Source organism: Grus americana, chromosome 1 (genome assembly GCF_028858705.1).
Source record: "Grus americana isolate bGruAme1 chromosome 1, bGruAme1.mat, whole genome shotgun sequence".
NCBI classification, from domain to species: domain Eukaryota; kingdom Metazoa; phylum Chordata; class Aves; order Gruiformes; family Gruidae; genus Grus; species Grus americana.
In genome coordinates, this window is record NC_072852.1 from 105911208 (window position 1) to 105928829 (window position 17622).

At 38.4% G+C, this 17622-nt stretch overlaps 1 protein-coding gene across 8 annotated transcripts in view; it reads left to right on the forward strand.

Moving 5' to 3' along the window:
- The window catches only part of GBE1 (1,4-alpha-glucan branching enzyme 1), a 173573-nt gene that overhangs the window by 56141 nt on the left and 99810 nt on the right, over nucleotides 1–17622 (forward strand). For 7 of the 8 annotated variants that reach the window (XM_054805983.1, XM_054805996.1, XM_054806030.1 and 4 more), the window contains 2 exons: nucleotides 15577–15702; nucleotides 16961–17096. In XM_054805983.1, the coding sequence (XP_054661958.1) occupies nucleotides 15577–15702; nucleotides 16961–17096 (262 nt within the window). The remainder of the gene's footprint in view (nucleotides 1–15576; nucleotides 15703–16960; nucleotides 17097–17622) is intronic. The other variant, XM_054806013.1, reaches the window with a different exon arrangement.

The window sequence follows — 17622 nt, forward strand, 5'->3', positions numbered from 1 at the left end:
CACTCCAGTCACAGGAGCTGTCCCACCATGTCTCTGTAATGCCCATAATGTCACAGCCTTGCAGGCACACACACACGTCTCCAGCTCCTCTTGTTTGTTCCCCATGCTCCGTGTGTTCGTGTAGAGGCGTTTCAGTTGTGCCCCCGATGAGGCTGACTTATTGGCTGGGGTGGCTGGGATTCTTTTGATGTATATTCCCAGTGTTACCCCGTTGGTTCTTGTTGCATCCGGGGCCCCTGGCTCGTCTCCTCTAGGCTTTGAGTGTGCTGTAGTGCATCCAGCACATCTCTGAGCAGTAGGCTAAGGGCCCTTGCCAGTGCCCCGTCCCTCCAACCTGGGCACGTCATCCTACAACATGTCGCTGGCAGGCCTGATGTTATCCCCCTCCCCCTTTGAGCCTAGTTTAAAGCTCTGTCGATGAGCCCTGCTAGTTCCTGGGCAAAGATCCTCTTCCCCCTTTAAGAGAGATGAATCCCATCAGGGTTCACCAGGCCTGGTGCCGTGTAGGCCATCTCATTGTCAAAGAACCCAAAGTTGTGGCGTTGACACCAGCCATGGAGCCCTGCATTTATGGACTGTGTCCGCCTGTTCCACCCAAGATTGCTGCCCTCAACTGGAAGGAGGGAGGAGAATATTACCTGCGCTCCTGAATCCTTCAGTGACTGTCCCAAGAGCCTGAAGTCCCTTTTGGTTGCTTTTGTGGTATGTGTCTCTGCTTCATCCCCGCCCACACGGAGGAGCAGCAGTGGGTAATAGTCAGAGGGCTGTACCAGGCTGGGGAGTTTCCTAGCGATGTCCTTGACACAGGCCCTGGGGAGGCACAGACTTCTCTGAGCGGAGGGTCTGCCCTGCATATTGGGCCCTCTGTACCCTTCGGATGGGAGTCCCCTACACCTATAACCCTCCTTTTCTTCCTTGTTGGGGTGGAGTTAATCATAGACAGCTCAAGGAACAAATAATGTAAGCTTTTCCTGGAAAGGTCACCTCAGAAAATGGTAGGAACTTTTAAACAACTTTGCATGCCATCATTTGCTAAATCTATATCCTTTCCTCCTTCACATACACACATATGTATATGTATTTAAAAAGTAAACTTTATATTTTTTTGAGGGAGTATCTTGTATTGTAATGAGATGATTAGATTTGATATCTTCTGCACTTGTTAACACAAAATTATTCTATTGATATTCCACTCTTGCATGTTTGAGTGGTTTCAGCAATTGCTAAGCAGTAGTTATTGGTGCTAAGTTCAATACAAAATTGAGGCTGGCATGAAGAACAGTGTCACAAACTTTTTTTATCAGTTTGTACGGAATGTTTTACAAGTTCACTACTACTGGTTTGGAATAATTTTCTAGTCCAAATGTATAACCCTTTTTAATATTAAAGGGTGCAAAGGAGGAACTACTTTGAGTCAGAACACTAATTAATCATGGTTAGAAGAACCTAAAAGTACATTGGTATCCATGAGGTGCAGGAGAGAGGAAAGTTAGATGTAAAGAATATTATTAAAACTTTGTCCTTAGAGTTTTTAGCACTGTATCCTATACTTTGTAGTAGATCTGCATACTCTGTTTAACTTTAAAAGGAATCAAATATGGTGAGCAGGTAGGTTAATCAGTGTCAGGGAACTACTGTTAGTAACATTCATCAAGTGCAATTACTGTCACTGATGAAGTAGATGGTGTTGCAGCTGACCCTGCTGATCAGGAAGTCCAGCAGCATAGTATCAGACTGGCTTCGAGTTCAGGTCTCATGTGCTTCAAGCAGTCTGCAGTCAAAACATGAAGGCATTTTTTAATGAGAGTGTGAAAACCCAGAAAAACTCTTTATTAATGGTATAATAGGCTGGTGGTTAGGATGCTAGGTATGGAAGTGTTACAGGTGGTGAGTTTTCTGTAACGAGATGTAAATAGGTTATGTGGAGTCAGCTTTTACAAAGGGAGCCCTAGGTACCCCTAGCAGAGGTGGGAAGCTTCCTGAAGGAATGTTCACTGTTTTCTTACATGTACAAATGCTAATATTTCTTGTTTTCACCTTAGCTGAGGGGTGGGAAATATCCTTGCTCATAGCCTCTTAAGTTCCTTGTCACTTAAGATGTGAAATTTAAATAGTGTGTAGGATGGAAAAAAAAAAAATCACCAGGTCTGCAAAGCTGAACAGTGAATGAAACTAGTGTTCTACAGCATCGTGGTATATAAACTATGTGCAAGAAGGAGCAGATGTGCCATTCCTGGCATTTTGAATTTTAGGGAATAGGACTTAAGTCATCTAGCATATACATTTCTAGACATCAGTGGTGTTGAATGGGAAGTAAAGCATTAGTTAAATCTGTGGTAATACCCTTCATGCTTCATTGTTTGATTGTGAGCCATGACCCTTTAGCAAGTTATTGTAGACTTCTCTGGTTACAGATTAAGCTTACTAGCAGGAAGAGTTATCTCATTGGGAGGTAAGTAGTCTCTTGACTTTGCCTGTTTGGATTTGGTAAACAGTGTGCAACTACACGTGGACTCATAGGATGAGCTGTAGCAATGATGAAGCATTGTAATGCAGTACTGTTGCTCTTTGGAGCCTTTTTTGAAAACTGAGCTCACCAATTCAGAATATTCTTCTTCAGTTATTTTGGCAGGCTTAGTTCTCCTGTGACTTGAAGATTGCACAATTCTTTGGTAGGAGGTTTTGCTATTTAAAAATACTTTCCTTTTAGTTTATCCATACAGAAGACTAACTGTTTCAGTTGATATTATGTGTGTGTTAAAGCAAAATGTGGAGTTTTTGGAGGAAAAGAGTTTTTAAAGAAAGGGTCTTGAAATGGAATTTGATGTTTGAGGGTCCATACAAAGCATATTTAAACATGGCTGTGGTTTTTGGGGGAATTGTTCTTGTTTTGAAGATAGTCACTAATTAGGTAAAGCTTCTGACACTTTTCAGTGTGACTCACTGGTGCATACTCCCTGATTTTCAGCTGTATTTGTCTATAATGTTAAGAGGAGATTATAGGTCAAGGAGAAAGTGGAAGATCAACTTTGATATTCTAATGGACTAATTTCACACCTTGGATGCCAGAGTCTTGTCAGATGGAATCTGTAATAGCAACACAGTTAACACTGGAGCTGTTTGAGGAGGCATTATGATAAAGTATTCAAGGTATGCTACAGAAAGCAGTTAAGTTAATGCACTTAATGTGTGGAGAGGGTCAGGTGAGCTCATCCATGACAGATGACCTCAGAACAGAGGGAACATATCACAACTCTCTCCACTCTATCTGCTAAAGAATGTGACGTAAGGTGTTGGGGACTCTTGAGTTGTTGATCAGGGAGACAACAGCAAGAGGAGGGAGAGGACAGTGGAAGGACCATTTGGGGCAGTAGGCTACCCCAGTTATAAGACACTGTGGGAGTATGTGGCAGGAAGTGGAGGTATTGAACATGACCTGCCTCATCTCCAAAAGATGTTTTGCGGTCAGTTTGAAACAGCTGTGAATGGGAACATCAAAAAGTAAGCATGTTATGCTGCGGCCACCTAACTGCAAGGTGCATTATACAGCAGTTGTCCTTTATACAAATGCTTTATAGTTGAGGATAAGTAATGCTTAATGCTTGGGTGCCCCTATTACGTACTTCAGCTGCTTCTTTTCTACTTGACATGGCTTGAAACAACTGTTACATTTATTGTGTGTAATGTGCTTTATTATTATGGTTGCTTTTCAAACAGTGCTCTCCTACCCCCCAAGCCTTTTGGTCACATAATATATATATATGAATGCTTTTATATTATGCATACAAATTTTTATAGTCTGAAGTACATCACTGTTGTTATAGTAACTTGATTCTAGTTAAACACAGTGGTGCGGGGAAGTATTTCTTGACCTGTGTATTTTAGAGATTCCAGTTTTCCTTTGACTTTTATTAACTTGATTTTGAAAAAGGTTTTCCAAGTCTGGATTCTAAACTGAAATGTTTGAATGCTGTCCTGCAGCATAGATATATATGGTATTTTCCTTTTTAAAAAATAAACTGCTTGTCCCTCAATAGCTAATAATGCTACCTTTTGTGCAGCTAACAGTTAAGCCTATTGTTTATTCGCGTAGAAATACCATGTACTTTTAGGATACTTCATGATGATTGAGTGAAGTATTGTCTCTGTGTTCGTGCTTGAAATCTATTGGGACTGTTTCCACATGATATTGCTTTCACTTTTAACAACTCTCTTATGGTTTCCTGGATTTTAACAGTTTGATTTTCCCAAGGTATTTTTATCTCTGCATAGTTTTTTATAATACTAGGCTACTGTCTCCATCTTTTGAATATTTTTATAATCAATAGATAATACAGTATTTTCCTGTATTTTTGTTAGTATTTACTAATTTTGCTTAGTTTTGTAAGAGAAGCATGGAAATGGAAAAAAGAGCAAAAGCTTTCCTTTTTAATCTTAGTAGACTAGTTAAACATGTTTTTAGGTTTTCTGCAATGAAATACTTAATTCACAAATGGAGTTATATCTCCCTCTTTTGGAAAATCAAGGCATGACTTCATGACTTGACTTTGAAGATAGGCTTTTGTTGCTTTCATATCTTGATTATTTTTTTAAAATTTATTTTCTTTCCCTGGGGGAGAAGGGAAGGGGAAAGAAGGGGGAATTGTGAGCAAATATTTGATACCTCTAATAAGTGTAGAGTCTAATAGCTGATGTGATGATATACTTATGGAAAAAATAACCTACACAGCAAATAGACTGTTCGCCCAATGGCTTCTGAGCCATGCAGATTCCTCTGCAGAACTTTGTTAAACATATAAACCACCTGAGAATTATTACTATGTGTCCGATAGCTAAGGAGTATTTTTTCAATATTTGATTTAAATGCTTATCCCTCTAGCAGATTTCTTTGCCAGAAAATTGCTTGGAACAAAAAAACCAAACAAAGCAGACAGCTTTGTCTCAACTGACTTAATTTTGACAGTAATCTTGAATTGTTGAGGAAAATAAAGTTGGAGACAGGGGGACTTGGAGTAATGTGACTAGTGTTTCTATTATTTTTTCTTTGCAGTGTAACTGATTTGCAATTTAGGAAGAACAGTCTGGCAGAAGCAACATGCTGTCCATTCCTCCTGAAACTTCTTTTCAAGGTTTCTACTCAATTTGCTTGTTAGGAAATAACTTCAGTGACTGCAAGCACCTTGACAGATACACTTGATTTCTTGGTTATTTGGAGTGGTAGGAATAGAGTATGGTAAGGCTTTTCAGTGGAAGGTGAGTTCTAGAAAGATCTCCCATTTTTCATGCTTTCTTCCCTGCTGATTTGGGTAGAGGGTCCATTTGGGAAGGTACTCCTGGCTAGAGGAAGCTGAAGTGTTGAACAACTTCTGATCCCTTTTTCTCCTTGCTTCCTGTCCTGAGCTTTGTTAGGCTGTGCAGTAGCAAGAAAAGTAAGGCACTAGTGAAGCTGCTTCTTCATTCCTTGCCTTATGAGACTATTAAAGAGGGAAATGTTTTATCTGGTCTCTAAAAATATGTTAGGTTGAATGAGACAATTCCAGAATAAAGTTCTTAACAGTGCTGTTCCATCCAAATTTCTGTCAGGCTTTTGTATTTAGCAGATCTAATCTTCTTTAAAGCAAACTGTCAGGCTAGGAACTCTGAATTCTGGTCCTAGATTCTGCAGCAGGTTGCATTACCTTACTGGAAAGTGTTCTGCTGTGGTCCCACGTATCAAACGTACAAAATATTGCCTCTAGACTCTAGTGATTCTCTCAAACAGTATGATCTGTAGAAAGAGAATAGTAATAGTTGTGCTGTGGTGTCCTCTATGTGTGTACGGAAGGCAGGGCTGGTGATATGATGTTATTTTCTTTGGTAAATGGGCTCAACTTACATCATTGACTGACAAGAGATCATCAGAACTGTGTATTCTATCCTGGGTGCCAAACTCAGGATTGGATACACTTTGAGGGGAAAAAGTATACAGCGAAGGTGTGCAAGGAAAGTTATTTTTCAACTGATAGTAAAACTTCACTTCTATTTCTGTAGCAACTTGAAGGGGTTGAAAAGAGGATGAACAACTGAAGAAAAAAGAAATATGATCTTATAGCAGGATTGTATCAGTGACACGAATGCAGGAACTGTCTTGGAAACTGAATGGCATTTATGAAATAATCTAAGACCAGGTTTTCTTACAGCAGCAGTATGTCCAAAGTATAATTTTTTGGAGAGATTAACTTTAATTGTTTCAGATTCTTTTGTATTCTTATAAATTCATAGTGCAAAAGTAAAAATGTAAACTTTTCTTTGTCCACCATACATGTGTGGTGGGTTGACCCTGTCTGGATGTCAGATGCCCACTAAACTGCTCTGTCATTCCCCTCCTGAGCAAGAGAGTGGGTGGGGTGGGGAAATAAGATGGAAAAAACTCTTGGGTCAAGATAAAGGCAGTTTAGTAAAGCAAAAGGCTGCGCATAGAAGCAAAGGACATCAGCAGGTGATGTCCAGTCACTTCCTGGGAAGCAGGGCTTCAGAATGTGTAGCAGTTGCTTCATAAGACAAATGTAAAAACCCAAATGTCCCCTCTTCCTTTCTCTCAGCTTTTTATTGCTGAGCAGATATCATATGGTATGGAATATCCCTTTGGTCAGATAACAATGGTGTGTTAACACCTTTCTAGCTACCAGTATAAAGCATAGCACTATGAAGGCTGCTCTGGGGACAATTAACTCCATCTCAGCCAGACCCAATGCAGTATTTTATACTAAAAAAATCTTAGTGTACAAGCAGGTTTTTCCTTCCCCATGGACTCTCAGAACAACCAAGGGAAGGCAATACATTGATGTTTAAATTCTAATAAATTTCATTTAGTGGAAAAACCTGGTTAAGTTATTGCAGGTTCTAACATAAACTTCCTAGAGAGTTTTTAAGACCCAATCCTGTGATGCTTTTAGGTTTTGGGTTGAACTTACTTTCAAATCAGGTGTATGTTATTGAGATGAGGTGATGTTTCCACCTGTGTTCTTGTGGCTTTTACATTTTGTTAATCTTGTCTCAGAAATTAATAAATATGAAGCTGATGAAATACTGTAAATCATAAAATATTTAAATAATAGCTTATTATCCTTATATAAATAAAAAGTCAGTGACATTTCTATATGATTCCATTTGGCCAATTTAATTTCATCGTTGTATTAAAAGCCAGATATACCAACAATCATTCCAAGTGCTTTCAAGCTATTAAAGTAATGAAATAATAATACAGTGTTTCAGAGCAGTTTATTGGCTTGCAGATATTCATCAGTTATCTGTTATCACGTCCTTGTTTTCCTCTCCTTGAGTATAAATGACAAACCACTATATAACAAATCTCCGTAACTGCAAAAATATCAGTTAATTTTAAAAAAAAAAAGTCCAGCAGATGCTAGTTTTAAATGAAAAATAAGGAATTATCAAGACAGTATGGCTTGTTCTTATTTCTAATGTTTGACCTCTTCATCAGAGGCAGATGACTTATAGGGGCACATCATAATTGAATACAGTCCTCACACCTGGAATTAAAGTCTGCTTTAGATGTAGGATCTGAAAGCTAAAGGACTGGACGCAGGGCAGAGAAATTATCTTGTAGGTAACTCATCTGAATTCTTCTCCCACACTGTTCTGAAGATCCATGTATGTGTACACTGGAAGATGAGGTAGCCAAATGAAGCTGATTTGAAGAGAATATGAAGCTAGGCAACCAAAAACAATGAAAGGGGATATTCATGAACATATGAATTTTAAATATGGTGTTTTATGGCCTCTTACTGCACATTTTCATCTGTCATAACAGCACAACTACATTAAGCTCCATTTTACACATGGGTAGATGTTTTATCTAAATTAGTATTTGTGACTAAACTTTTAGACTTGCGAAACTTTCAGGCTTTTTATTGTTACAGATAATTTAAGAAAAAGTGTGTGGCTTCTTGTGGTGGGTTGACCCTGGCTGGAGGCCAGGTGCCCACCAGAGCCGCTCTATCACTGCCCTCCTTCACTAGACAGGGGAGAAAAGGTACAACAAAATGCTTGTGGGTCGAGATAAGGACGGGGAGAGATCACTCACTAATTGTTGTCACGAGCAAAACAGACCGAACTTAGAGAGGGAATTCATCTAATTTATTACTAGGCAAAAACAGAGTAGAGGAATGAGAAATAAAATCAACTCTTAAAACACCTCCCCCCACCCCTCCCAATCTTCCCGGGCTCGACTTCACTCCTGGCTTCAACCTTCCCCCCTTCAGCAGCACAGGGGGATGGGGAATGGGGGTTATGGTCAGTTCATCACGTGTTGTTTCTGCTGCTTCTTCATCCTTAGGGGGAGGACTCCTCTCATCGTTCCCCTGCTCCAGCATGGAGTCCCTCTCACGAGGTGCAGACCTTCAGGAGCAGACTGCTCCAGCGTGGGGTCCTGTGACCTCCCACGAGGTCACAAGTCCTGCCAGCAAACCTGCTCTGGTGTGGGCTCCTCTCTCCACCGGTCCGGCCTGGAACTTGCTCCAGCGTGGGCTTCCCATGGGGTCACAGCCTCCTTCAGGTGCCTCCACCTGCTCTGGTGTGGGGTCCTCCACAGGCTGCAGGTGGAATCTCTACACCCCCTCATCCTTCCTCCATGGGCTGCAGGGGGACAGCCTGCTTCACCATGGCCTTCACCACGGGCTGCAGGGGGATCTCTGCTCCGGCGCCTGGAGCTCCTCCTGCCCCTCCTTCTGCACTGACCTTGGTGTCTGCAGAGTTTCTTACATCTTCTCACTCCTCTCTCCGGCTGCAAAAGCTCTCTCTCCAAGTGTTTTTCTACTTCTTAAATATGTTATCACAGAGGCGCTGATTGGCTTGGCCTTGGCCAGCGGCGGGCCCATCTTGGAGCCGGCTGGCATTGGCTCTATCAGACACAGGGGGAGCTTCTGGCAGCTTCTCACAGAAGCCACCCCTGTAGCCCCCCTGCTACCAAAACCTTGCCACACAAACCCAACACTTCTGTTCATAAAAAGTCAACAAATTTGACTGTCACAGTAGGTTGGAAGTTGCGTGAACATAAGTGCTGAGTTTTCCTTTAAATGCCCTAAAAAATCCAGAAAGTGGCTGGCAGATGTGCTGTAGGCAATACAGAAGACACATGCTATTTTGGAAAGGTAGAATAGCGGGATACCCAAGAGTTTCAAAAACTTTCAATGTCTCTGGAAATCGAGGCCCCTGAATCTCACTTGTCCTGCATTGGAAGCACCATTAAATTAAATGAAACCTATTTCAGCCTCTAAATTGCTCCCATGTGTTATTGCCTTTTCTGTATGACACTAGACTGCCCTCAGAGTGAAGGTTTCTCCTTAACTGTAATAATCTGCTTTTGAGAGTTTCAAACATCATCAAAACAGACCTGTAAATACTGTACTTAGTTCTACACATCTGTGTACTCTGTGAAATTTAGATGCTGCTTTGTCTTCCAGCAGTCCAGCATTTTGAAAATTGGAATGCACCTTTGTACACCAGTTTTCATACATTTAAAACTAGCCATTGTTGGCTATATGTTTGCTCATATTACAGCCATACATTTCAGTTTTTCTAGTGATTTTTTTTTTTTAATTCAGATCTGAAAGTTCTTCAAAATTAATCACTTCAGTAGCACTGATGCCTTAAACTTCGGGTTACTAGGCCATCTTTTCACTAACTTGGCTGTACTCAACTGTGAAATCCACTGCACTAATTACAGTGGTTTTGGATGCTAAACCTCAAGTGTGCTGAACAATTCAGACAAATGTTGAAAATATACCCAATATCCCTGTAACGGAAAATGCAAACAAACCACACATTTTTAACCTTTACATACAAAAGATGAGCAGCTTTAACTTAAGCTCTTCACATTTGTTGCTTTACAATTGTGCTTACATGAATTGTATATCTGTGCCATGTCCATTTTTAAATTGACTTTTTAATGTCAAATTTTGAAGGACTTTTTCGTTCTGTCTTTTTGATGCTTATTTGTGTAAGAGCATTTATTTGCACTTATTTATACTGGTATTTCACATGGAAGCCAGAATCATGTGACATTCAAAGGTCATCAAGGATTTTGAGTTTTTACATAGTATTGTGTGAATGTATTTACCACTAGAGGAGGGGGAAAAACTCCCCAAACTATTTAGGGGAGCTATATCTAGTATTAATGTAGGTAAATTCTGCATGACAAACTTTGAATTTTCCAGAGTCTTGTGTTAGAAATTTCCAATGGGTAAGCTAACTTGGAAACTATGAGGAAGTAGGGAGAAAAGACTTTTTAGTACAGAGTTCTAAACAGGTTACCTGCTGTAAGACTTCATCCTCCCCACAAAAAAAATGTCATGTTACCCATGTATTATGCAGTTTGACAGTAAAATACTACTCTCTCTTATGTTTCAGACAGAGATGTTTAATGTAGATGGTGGCAAGTTCTCTTCATCTGGGTTTTCTTTGCTTTTCTGCCCTTCTAAATTTGGGCAGCAAAATCTAACTCTTGATACATGGGCTTCTTTCTTCTTAACTTAGTTTTGGCTGTTTCTTAACAGTTTAAACACACACATAGAGGAGGATGTATTATTTTGCCTAGGAAACCTGGATTTCCTTTTTGTCCCTCCACTTGTTCTCTTGTTGGAGTGTCTTCTGTAGTGACCAGCATTGCTTCTCCTCCCTGACAATTTTACATAGCTCGTATTGGTAAGTGTTTAAAAGGTGACTTAAATCACTAAGCTGAAGAAAGCCAAGTGTAAGCCATAATGCGGGTACATAACTGTAATATGAAAACGTATTGATGACAAAGGGCTGTTTGGTACGTATTATGTGTCTTAAATGCCTACTGCAGAACTTCTGCGTCCTATGCCTGACTATTATTTGTGGCAACTAGGTTTAACTAGCAAGGTGTGTGGTCTGTTATGTTTTTAGAAGCCAGCAAAAGTGAAAAAAACTGATAATACAATCAGAAATACAGTGACTATTTTTACCTAAGATTTTCTTGAACTGAAGCTTAAATAAATGTAAAACAAAAAAGTTAGTTGTGATTAGAGGCTAAAATTTAGCCAGTTTGCTTGGTCCACTTGACAAAGGCATTTCATGCTATAGTACTATGTGTTTTGAAAGCTTTAATAGGGGCTGTAGTGTTTATATCAAAATGGTATGATGTCTCCTCATATACCTTAAGGAAACAGGGACATATATCTTAAATAAAGTAGGTAAACTCCAAGGCCAGTTTGAAGAAGCCTATTTAATGAACATCATGATTTTATGTATGCTCCTTAGAGAAGATTGAGTTAATTAGAAAATGTAAATTCAGCTATAAAACGTTGATGAACTAAGTGGTAGCTAGCTTAGGTTATGCATCATAACTTGAGAATTAGTTTGAAATGAGTAAAAAAAGCAAATTTGGAGCAAAAGTACAGTGTCTGCTAAATAGGCTTATAGATACTTTAGACATTACACAGCCCTTTTGATATATTAGCTTTTCTTTATATATATAACCTGTAGCACCAGGTGCAGAGTACACATGGCAGCTACTTTTTGTATCTGAGCACTGCAGAGAATGGACCACAAGTAATAGTTTGGGCTGAGTGGAGCAAGAGTAGCTTATCTTTCAGTTTCTTGTGTGTGCTTTATATTATAACTTCTTTTATTAGAATTTCTATTTATTTGCAATTAACTGTTTAAAGAAATGCCAAAGCAAATATGGGAATGAAAGCATTGGACTGTTTCCATTATTTTTGTCAGTCTTGAGCTGAATTGTTATTTGTTTTGGGATGTCATTCAACTTTTTGCAGGTTGGTGGGGTTTTTTTTTTTTTTGCTTATGCCTTAGCTAAGCATGATGGTGTGGGAGTTCTGTCTCAAGAAACTTTAGAAAATATTATCTGAAGTCTTTCTACTTGTAACTACTTAATCAACTTTTTACAGTATCAGGAGAGAGGAATAAGAAGTTGATTAAGTATAGAGCTTGGTAATTAAGGAAAGATTCAGCAAATGGGATTCACATAAAATTAAGGATTAAGTAAACATAGGAAATGAGCATTGAAATTGTTAGGGATCACTTGCTAGGAAACTAAGGGAACTATGTTGATTACTGTAAACTAGATAAGAACAGGATTCAACTTCACCAGCTTCAGTGTTGCAATGATTCCTTTTCTGGGTTAGCTATGTTCCTCTGGACTATGTTTTCTCTGTGCATAGCTTATGATGTTCAAAAATTACAGCAAGACGTGAGCGAAATTGAGGCTTCTACTCCTATGGTGAGGTTCAACAAGATACAGCCATGGCTGAATATATTTGGAAAATATTCCTTAAGATGCAATACACTGAAGGCGGCAACAAATTTTCTGAATAATTGTTTAAAATAAGTGCTCCCCCCACTTGAAGAGACTTCATGACACTTGCATGGTTAAATTGTATGACTTCTATTGTTGGGTAAATGTATCCTTTAGAACATGGGAAGTATCTTATATATTCACATAATAAAACTGGAAGTTAAGTTCTAAAATAAAAATGAAAACAAGAAATTTAGATTGTGAACCTTAAAATAGAGCAGCCTCTTAAGTCTGTTAAGACTGTTAAGTGTGTAAACCAAACCCTAGCAAAAAGTGGTAGATTAGTACCACCTGTTTATGGCTGTACATTGTTACTATCTTAACATGTGACATGCATATATGCCTTTGCTCCTTGGAAGTTTTATTTGTAGCTATTAGAATTCTGGCTGTGAAAGTTGGTGGGAACTTCTTATAAAAGTCTCTCAATTCCTGAAAAGTCTAACCAATAAACTTGACCTGATAGATGCTTTGAATAAAAGCAAAACTAGTACTTAAACAAAATGACTTCTGAAAAACTGGTAAGTCAAGTACACTGGTGCCTCAGAAATGAGGGAGAATATGGTCAACTTCAGTTGTGTGACTATGGAACAACAAAAGCTCTTATGCTATTTCAGGAGGACGGGATGCAGAGATATGGTTAATTGCACATGCAGCATATCTGTAGAAGTGTGGGTTAAAAAAAGTGAAAAAACTGGTTGGTCGTTTAAATGTGTTTCTAATCTCTGTTTTTCTTAAGTGTTTTTCATTGCTTAATGGATTAAATTAAAGAGTATGCATGACTGGTTTTAGTATTTCATAGTAAATAAACTTTTTTCCCTCTCCAGTATCATCTTTGGATTAAACCAGTACTACATCTATTCAAATAATGTTCTGAATTTAGATTAATTACCTCATATTTATTAAAATAAAATGTGTCCACCCCTCATAAGCTTGTATAGTAAAAATTACACTATATTATTAGAGAAAAAGGAATGCTAACATGAGTAGCCTAAGTATGGTTATTATATGCAGCAATTGTCTTATTTCTGTAATGGGTAAATTGGGACAAATTAAGAAAACGAGCAATAGCATAATCAGAAGTATGATATCAAAAAGATGAGAACTTTTAGTATTTTAAGAGTAACTTGCAAATTGTCAATGCTATCAGCCAGGAGGATCTTCATAGTGTGATAGATTTTGCAGAAATACCCTTTTGGCCAGCTTTGCTAGCACAGATGACAGAAGTAGTTTCATGTGCAACTGTACGGTGTTTCCAATAACTTTCTTAGGTTTTTCTGTTTAGGTGGTTAATTTCAATTACTCTTCTTACAAAACCTGTTTTGAGTTGTCAGAGTTATAATATACACTGAGCAATTGTATTTCCTTTCTTACTCTACCACCTTCCAGTATACATATTTTCATCCTACTTTCTACTGTGGTTGGATTAAGGATACAGATGATCTATCAAAATAATGAAAGACACTTGCCACAGGTGAAAAGGCAATTCTTTGATAGTTGTCTTCCAGACTACTTGTTAGGAATTGAGATCAAAGAAAAGTCACTTTCAATAAAAGAGGAAAAAACCAAACCACCTCCCCTTTCACTTGAGGCTTTTTATGATGTTCATAGCTCTCCTTACAAAAAAACCCCAAAACCAACAAAAAAAAAATCATCTTAATAAAGAATTTCAGGACTTCTTACTTGTACATTTCTGAGTTCTGTATTTGCAAGCCTTCTGTATTACTGTTTTAATGGCGGCCACCACACCCAGCCAAACTCAGAGTGGGGAAGGTGGGGTAGGCTGCGGTGAGGGGAGGGAGATGGAGCAGGGCTCTTCCTGCATTTCAAGAGGAAAGGCCTGACAACAATTGGCTTCACAGGATAACTGCTTTAATTTAGAATAAGGGCAGGAATACTGATAGTGAGCAAGTAGCCTTCAAATGCTGAGCACCCCACATTAGTGGGGCATCAGACGAGTACCCTGGTAGATTTTCCCATGGCATGCTGTGTGCAGCAGATCCTGTCCTTGGAGGCCTCTGCCTTTTGGTCATTCAAACTACTATATAATTTCCTTATAAGAAAACAACTCTACTCCTAAAGCATGTTCTCATGAGAATTTATTACTGTGTTTTTAGACAAAGGCAAGGCCATGTGGGTGGCATAGTTGTGGGGTACTAAGAGGGAGCTCTGCAGGCCCCTGTCTTATGCCGAGATGGCTGAGGTTGTCCTGCCGCCAAGGGCCATGTGCAGCGTACACCTGTTGTCCCTAGCTCCTAAATGTGCAACGTTCTCCCAGTCAGCAAACGCTACCTTCCACCTCTTGATTCTCATACCCTTTCCCAAGGGTATTTTATAAGTTACAGATTGTGTTAATTACTCAATGGAGCAGAGATGGCCTGTTCAACATCATCAAATACAATGTCTTCTGTGAGGTCCTGGTACAACATTATCCTAGTAATTATTTCAATTTTGCTTTTGTTGTGTAAAATTATAATACTCCAAAAGAGCTCCTAAGTTTGTTGTGCCTGGTCACTCTGAAGTGAGTGGAAAAAAGCTCTTATGAGCTTTTTGAAGGAATTGAAAAGAAAGAATGGTCCTTTTTCATCTTGTTATAAGATAGAGGAAGCCAAATATGGAAAATGAAACACGATAATATTTTAATTGTTAGAATGATGAAGGCATTCAGAGAAACTGAAAGGCAGAAGAAGAAACCCAGCAATTTAAATTTACTCTTTTGCCGCCTCTTGACCTGAAAGCTGTCATGTGCTTCTTGTGCTGATCTGTGGTTCTGGTCTATATAATACTGGTCAGGACTCACAAAGCATAGAAAAGATGCAATTAATATATTAAAATTGGCTTACTAGATTATTTGCCAAGTAAACAAATCACAGTTCTCATCTTGATGGCATTATACTGCATGTCTATTTAAATTTATAAGAACGTGGTGGGGAAATAGCAATGACAGGGGAAATTAGGGAACCTAACTATACATTTGGGAAGGCTCTTTCTCCCATTACTTACATGAAGCTTACATATATCTTCACCTTTCAGCTCCTGCTCATGAACATCGCTCCTCTGTCTGACATGCCTGGTTTGCTGTCCTTTTGCAAATCAAACCTGTGAACAGGGTCATTCTTCCTTGTCTTGTATATTTGTGCGTTCTTTAAATTAAATTTCGGTGTAGCGTACTATTTCATTCTCCACTGTGGTTTATGTAGGAGGTGTTGTGTGACTGTATGCATGTTGTGGTTATTTTATAGGTGGTGATTCGGGCTCAAAATGGCGAACTCCTCTATCGTATTTCGCCTTGGGCAAGATATGTAGTCCGTGATGAAGACAAAGTGAATTATGATTGGGTACACTGGAATCCACCACAGTCATATATAGTAAGGCTTAAATATTATTTTCAAAAGGTGTATAAAGCTGTATATTGTCATCTTTGTATGCCTGCTCAGAATTAAAAAAAAAAGAGTAGTTCCACAAAAAGAGGATAGCAAACTAGTTAAAGTAGCTACCTGAGAAATGAAGGGTTTTTAGTCATGGCTTTGACAGAAACAAGTGACTTTAATGATGGATGGTTTTGAGCTACTTTTTCAGTTTCCCATGGAGTATATAAAAAAATAGTTACCTGTTAAAATGGTATTTTAACCTTGGCTTCTCACATGCTGGGCAAGCTCAATAACTATTCCAGGACTAGGCGGCCCTCCCTGGTACACAGGAGAGCAGGACATTACCAGAATTGGGTTTAAGAATTAGTTAGCCACAAATACAAAGTTCAGTACTCCAGTAATAAGTCAATGCTGTGTGAAGTCAGAAAAAGCATTCAAAAGTAAGGTGTTCATGGTCCAGTCAAATCCTAGTTTCTTTGTATCGGGGAAAATCTGTTTAGTGGTTTTAAAGCCCTCTTACTTCTTATGCCCTGCCATAAGGGGGAGAATTCTGTACATGAAATATGAAAAATATTGTAGGAGAGCATTCAGAAACTTCAGACTGAGTGCAGTAGTTTTCCCAAGTTTCTTTAGACAATACTTTAAAATCCCAATGAAGTCTAAGCTCTTATTCAAGTGTAAGGAGGAGGTTTTGTGATGAATTTCAATTGCTTCTCTTTCTTTAGATATTTTCACCTATCTAGAAATACTGTGTACTCCCCTACAGACTTGGGATTTATTTATTTATTTAATCCTGAGTAATTGGGATATAGATGATTCTGTGCTGTGGAACTTTTTTTTAGGACTAAAATATTTATAAATTTTAGTTTGGAGAAGACAGAGCACCTTCAACTTCTTAAATAAAAATCTCTATTTCTGTTGTCATCTTTTATTTTCAAATGAGCTTCATAGTACTTCAGAACAACTTTATAGTACAATGCCTGGTATAAGTTTGTACGCTTCAGTGTAATTTAAAGAGAGTATAAGAAAAGTGTTGAATCATGGATATTCATGATTTCTTATTCACGAAGAATGTTAGTTTGAAATAGGGATTTGTTTTAGCAATTTAGAATGTTTAATTACTTCTCAAATGTTTGTGTTTTTAGAGGAAAAACAAAACAAACCTTATATTGTTTTTCATCTTGTGCAAATTATGTGATTGTGACAACGCTTCCAAGCTGTTGTATCCTAACGACAACTGTTTTCTTCCTTACAGCGTAAGCATCCTTCCCCCAAGAGATTAAAAAGCCTAAGAATCTATGAATCTCATGTGGGGATTGCTTCCCCAGAAGGGAAAGTAGCTTCTTATAAAAATTTCACATACAATGTATTACCTAGAATAAAGGATCTTGGTAAGTAATAAAGATATTTACAGAGATAAAATTTTTATATGCCTGTGCTCTTACTAGAAAAGATAATTATCAAATGTCTATAGTTTTTTTGTGGTTTTGGATTACATGTACTATAAAAATAGATGGAGGGCAGCAAAAATTATAAACAAGTAAAATCTACGGAGAAGAAACAAAGACTGAAATGGGATATGTAAGTCAAACAATTCTACAGATTAAGTAAAATGTGATTGCAAAAGCCTCGATAAATACTGCAGAGCAGTTTGCTTTTGGCATGGTTTGCTTTCAACTTGAAAAAGGACCTGGTTTTGTGAGAGAATCTTCAAAAAATACTGTGTTCTTAATTGGTTTTATTAATGTAAATCTTGATTCTAAGGAAAGACTAAGAAATATCTGGATAGAAAGGTTTGTCCTTTCTGTTTGCTAGAAAAAGCATGCTAAACTTTTTATCCCTGAACAGTTGCTATGAAGTATCAGAATACGGAAACTTTAAATGTGAGAAATCCTCTTTTCTGAAAGAACTTCTAGT